General features: G+C 35.9%; 1 protein-coding gene across 1 annotated transcript in view; it reads right to left on the bottom strand.

Annotated features, from left to right (window-relative positions):
• The window catches only part of LOC107565265 (kin of IRRE-like protein 3), a 153,646-nt gene that overhangs the window by 70,209 nt on the left and 79,220 nt on the right, over positions 1-4,217 (bottom strand). Inside the window, exon 2 of the mRNA XM_016250486.1 lies at positions 2,227-2,376. Within this exon, the coding sequence (XP_016105972.1) occupies positions 2,227-2,376 (150 nt within the window). The remainder of the gene's footprint in view (positions 1-2,226; positions 2,377-4,217) is intronic.

Below are 4,217 nucleotides of genomic sequence, written 5' to 3'. Positions count from 1 at the left end.
TTGAAGAATGTGGGAAACTAAACAGTTGCTGGTCTCCAGTGACTTTCATATTTTTTTTCCTACTATTAAAGTCAGTGGGGACCAGCAACTGTTTGGTTACCGTCACTCTTCAAAATATCTTCTTTTGTGTTCAGCACAAGAATAAATAAAAATGAATACATGTTTGGTACAACATGACTGAGTAAATAATGACAGAATTTTTATTTTTGGGTGAACTATCCCTTTAATGACAATCGGCAGCATGTTTAGTACTGCCGCTTTAAGAGCTGCACACATCTGTTTTTCTCTCAACTGTTTACTTTCACTTTAGACATAATTAACTCTGTTTATATGTAAATCTTGTGTGTTTTTTGATAGTATTAGCGCAATCAGACGATAACTAAGATAACTAAGTAATCAGGTGCTGTTTGACCGGCCTTTTAGTATACACACGCTTCAGGTATACACGCTCTGAATAAGCACATGTTAGAACAGCACGCAAATGAAACGTTTAACCGGCAAGGCTTTAAAGCATGCAGAAATAATGTACTTTTGTGATTGCAAATAAATCTTGTGCGTTTAACTCTACCGAAGCAACATTTAATGTGAAGCTGGAGCTGGAGCCGCGAGACAATACAGCGCATTGCTTGAGGTAGATGTTGTATTTTGTTAGTAAATGTTTCATTATATTACTAGTGTTGCCTCCTTTGTTCACTATTACACTACTGCATATATTGCATCTGCCACCTAGTTTTGTAACGTGAGCCCACCCTTTCAAACATTTCACTCTTGCTGCCATGACTGATTGCACGCAAACACACCGCACATGTACATGGATATCACACGCACGTCGAGCAAACGTCGGCCACATTATTCAGTGAAGGGAAATGACAAGCAACAGCTTCTAATTCGTCGTTAACATTGAGGTATACAGAGATAAAACAACGCAAGTATCGATAACAGTTTCGTTTGTCCTGAAGCTTATCGGTATTCATGTATTAACCCAATTACGTACTGGTCCAAAAAAATACCGGTTCTCGGACCCAAGGTTAAGAGCGGCAAACTACTACTCTACGAATCGTTACAGGAAGTCAAACATCTAATATGGATATAGGCGCTGATCTGGTGTGTCAAACCTATTGAGATGGTTTATTTTTTTAAAGAGAGCCAAAAGAACGGTTGCTAAAGTGCATGCACAACCAATTAAAAAAATATGTTTGTATGACTAAATTAGTAAGAATCAAAGAAATTATTACTTTGATTCAGCAAAGATGCATTAAATTGATCAAACGAGACTGTAAAGACATTTATAATGTTACAAAAGATTTGTATTTCAAATAAATACTATAAATAAATGATTTACTCATCAAAGTATTCTGAAAAAATGTATTACAGTTTCCACAAAATTACACAACTGTTTTCAACATTGATAATAATTATAATAAGAAATGCTTCTTAAGCACCAAATCAGCATATTAGCATGATTTCTGAAGGATCATGTGACACTAAAGACTGGAGTAATGATGCTGAAAATTCAGCTTTAACATCACGGGAATAAATTACATTTTAAAGTACACTAAATTTAGAAAACTGTTATTTAAAAATGTAATAATATTTCACAATTCTACCCCCTTTCACTGTATTTTTGATCACATAAATGCAGGCCAATATTATTTAGTATCACTGAGACACTATTATAGTTTTTATCAATATTTTGAATTACTGTAGTTTTAGTTTTTTTTTTTTATGCTTATAGTTTTAGTTAACTATAATAACCCTGATGCAGGCTTGGTAAGAATAAAAGAGACTTCTTTCAAAAAACAATAAATTGTAGAGACCCCAAACTTTTGAATGGTAGTGCAAATGAATTATTAAAACAAAGTTTTCTATCTTACTCCTTTACAGACATTGTTTCATATCAAGTTCTAAATACAGCAATTCGAGTCATCTCTTGGAAAATATGAAGGCCAAGTACTACAATGATAAGCGTGAGCAGAGAAAATATTTTATAACTGTTTAAATCTAGACTTGATAAGCATTGACTGTACTTTCTTATACTTTGTAAACATAAATTGCAATTATGTAATTATATTAAATTATAAATCAACTGCAATTATGTAATCAACCAACTTTGCACATGTGGACAATCGTATATACACACAACTGATAAACAGCAATTAGCCATGAGAGGCTGAGATATTTCACCACAGGTTAGGATACGAAACAGACTGCAGCAAAAGCTCTTACCTGACATGTCTCGGTTGACCCCCAGAGCCAGACCGTCTTTGACCCACAGCACCATGCCATGGTATCCAGTAATAGAGCACGGCAGGGTCACGGGCTGCCCGGCCACGACCACCAGATCATGGGGCTGCTGGATAAACACAACAGAGCTTCCTAAAACAGAAAGGAGAGAGAGAAAGAATGAACAAGGGAGGTCACAATTATAAATCATCAAATACAATTTGTCAGAGCTGGCTGCCCCTGCCAGAGGATTTACAAAAAAACTTTTACTTGAGGATTACTATTATGGCTCTAGTAAATCTAGTCCAACTCCCAAAACCCACTTTGAAGAATAAATCTATAAATTTCAACTTTATGTCACTGGAATCCTTAATAAAGTGCAGTGACACACAGAAGTACGAGTAGGTGCCTCACAGTTAGGGAAGCTGAACATGACACTGCTGAGATCCACAAGACACAAGCATAAATCAGCTCGCGGCTCGCAGCCGAAGCTCCTCAAACTCTGCTTTCACTCTCGGAAACTCAGCTTAGCAGGCAAAATAACTTTCCCAACGACAAACTGCGTCAGTGCCGGATGACAGGCTCAGTGGTGCTCTGGAACGGCCGTTCGCAGACTGCTGTTCACCTTGAAGTCTAATAGAATGAGGTGCAAATGAAAAAGTGCCCTGAAGGTAAGCGGTCTTCAATACGGGAGGTGAAAAGTACGTCTTACCTTTCTCATTAAATTGCAGAGTGAGACAGACGGAGTTATTTTTTTCCGTTCCGGGAAGCAGATAAGAGCATCAATAGAAAGGGAATATGTATTGCTCTGAGAATATATTCACAGAAGATTCTCAGAGAAATAAACATCTCGTCCTTTCAACAGTCGCTTTCCCTCACCTTTTTTGGTCTTTTAATGTGAAAACAGTTGACACACCAGAGAAACGGAGGAGCCTTGTGCATCTCCTGAGACCACTTTGGTCGATTTTTGTCTTAAATTCAATAAAGTGCAGCTCTGCGAGGTGCATCTTTCATAAATAGTGCTTGGCCTTCCACTGATGTGGCAGGATTTCTGCGGGATGGTGCTGTAACACAGCTGAGATGCCAAGCATATTTTTCTCTCTGTACACTGTCGTCTAATTTTGCTGTTAGAAGTTAACACCAATACTCACACTTGATCTTAGTTCTGTTAAAGAATAAAAAAACATTAAAGCTTAGCTTTAAAACGTACTTCTTTTGTTCGCCTACCCATGTTGAAGAAGGGTGATTATAGCATAACCCACAGGATTTCTGCTCCTTTATAGCGCAAGAGACTTAACGGAGCTCTCAGTTACGTGTCATTTGATTTTCACCTTTGTTTCAGAGGTTTAGCCTGAAGTTACTTGGGAGAGATAAAAATAGACACAGCCAAGACACTTATTGTCACACATAGAGCTTCAAAATAAAGGTGGATGGCACAGTATTTCATGGGAAATGTTCTTAATGAAATGTGATTTTGGTGATTGTAGTTTGGGGTCAGAATTGTATTATTTTAAAAAAAAATTAAGAAATTAATACTTGGATGCATTAAATTGATCAAAAGTGACAGTAAAGACAATTATAATGTTACAAACGATTACAAATAAATGCTGTTCTTTTGACATTTCTATTCAGCAGAGAATTATAACGAATCAGCACAGCTGTTTTCAAAGATGATAATAATAAGAAATGTTTCTTGAGCACCATATCAGCATATTAGAATGATTTCTGAAGGATCATGAAGACTGGAGTAATGATGCTGAAAATTTAGCTTTGACATCACAGGAATAAATTACATTTTAAGAATATATTATTAAAAAAAACTATTTTAAAACTATTTTTAAAGTGCAGTAATATTTCACAATATTACAGTTTTTACTGTATTTTTGATCACATAAACAGAGCCTAGTCGACTTTCAAAAACATCAACCCCAAAATGTTGAACTGTAGTGTAATAGCACATATCAATGAAATAAAAAAATAAAAAATAAAAAAAT

The sequence above is a fragment of the Sinocyclocheilus grahami genome, unplaced genomic scaffold (assembly GCF_001515645.1).
Source record: "Sinocyclocheilus grahami isolate Dianchi unplaced genomic scaffold, SAMN03320097.WGS_v1.1 scaffold991.1, whole genome shotgun sequence".
In the NCBI taxonomy this organism is placed as follows: domain Eukaryota; kingdom Metazoa; phylum Chordata; class Actinopteri; order Cypriniformes; family Cyprinidae; genus Sinocyclocheilus; species Sinocyclocheilus grahami.
The sequence above is the reverse complement of the archived record's forward strand: the minus strand, read 5'-3'. Positions and strand labels throughout refer to the sequence as shown.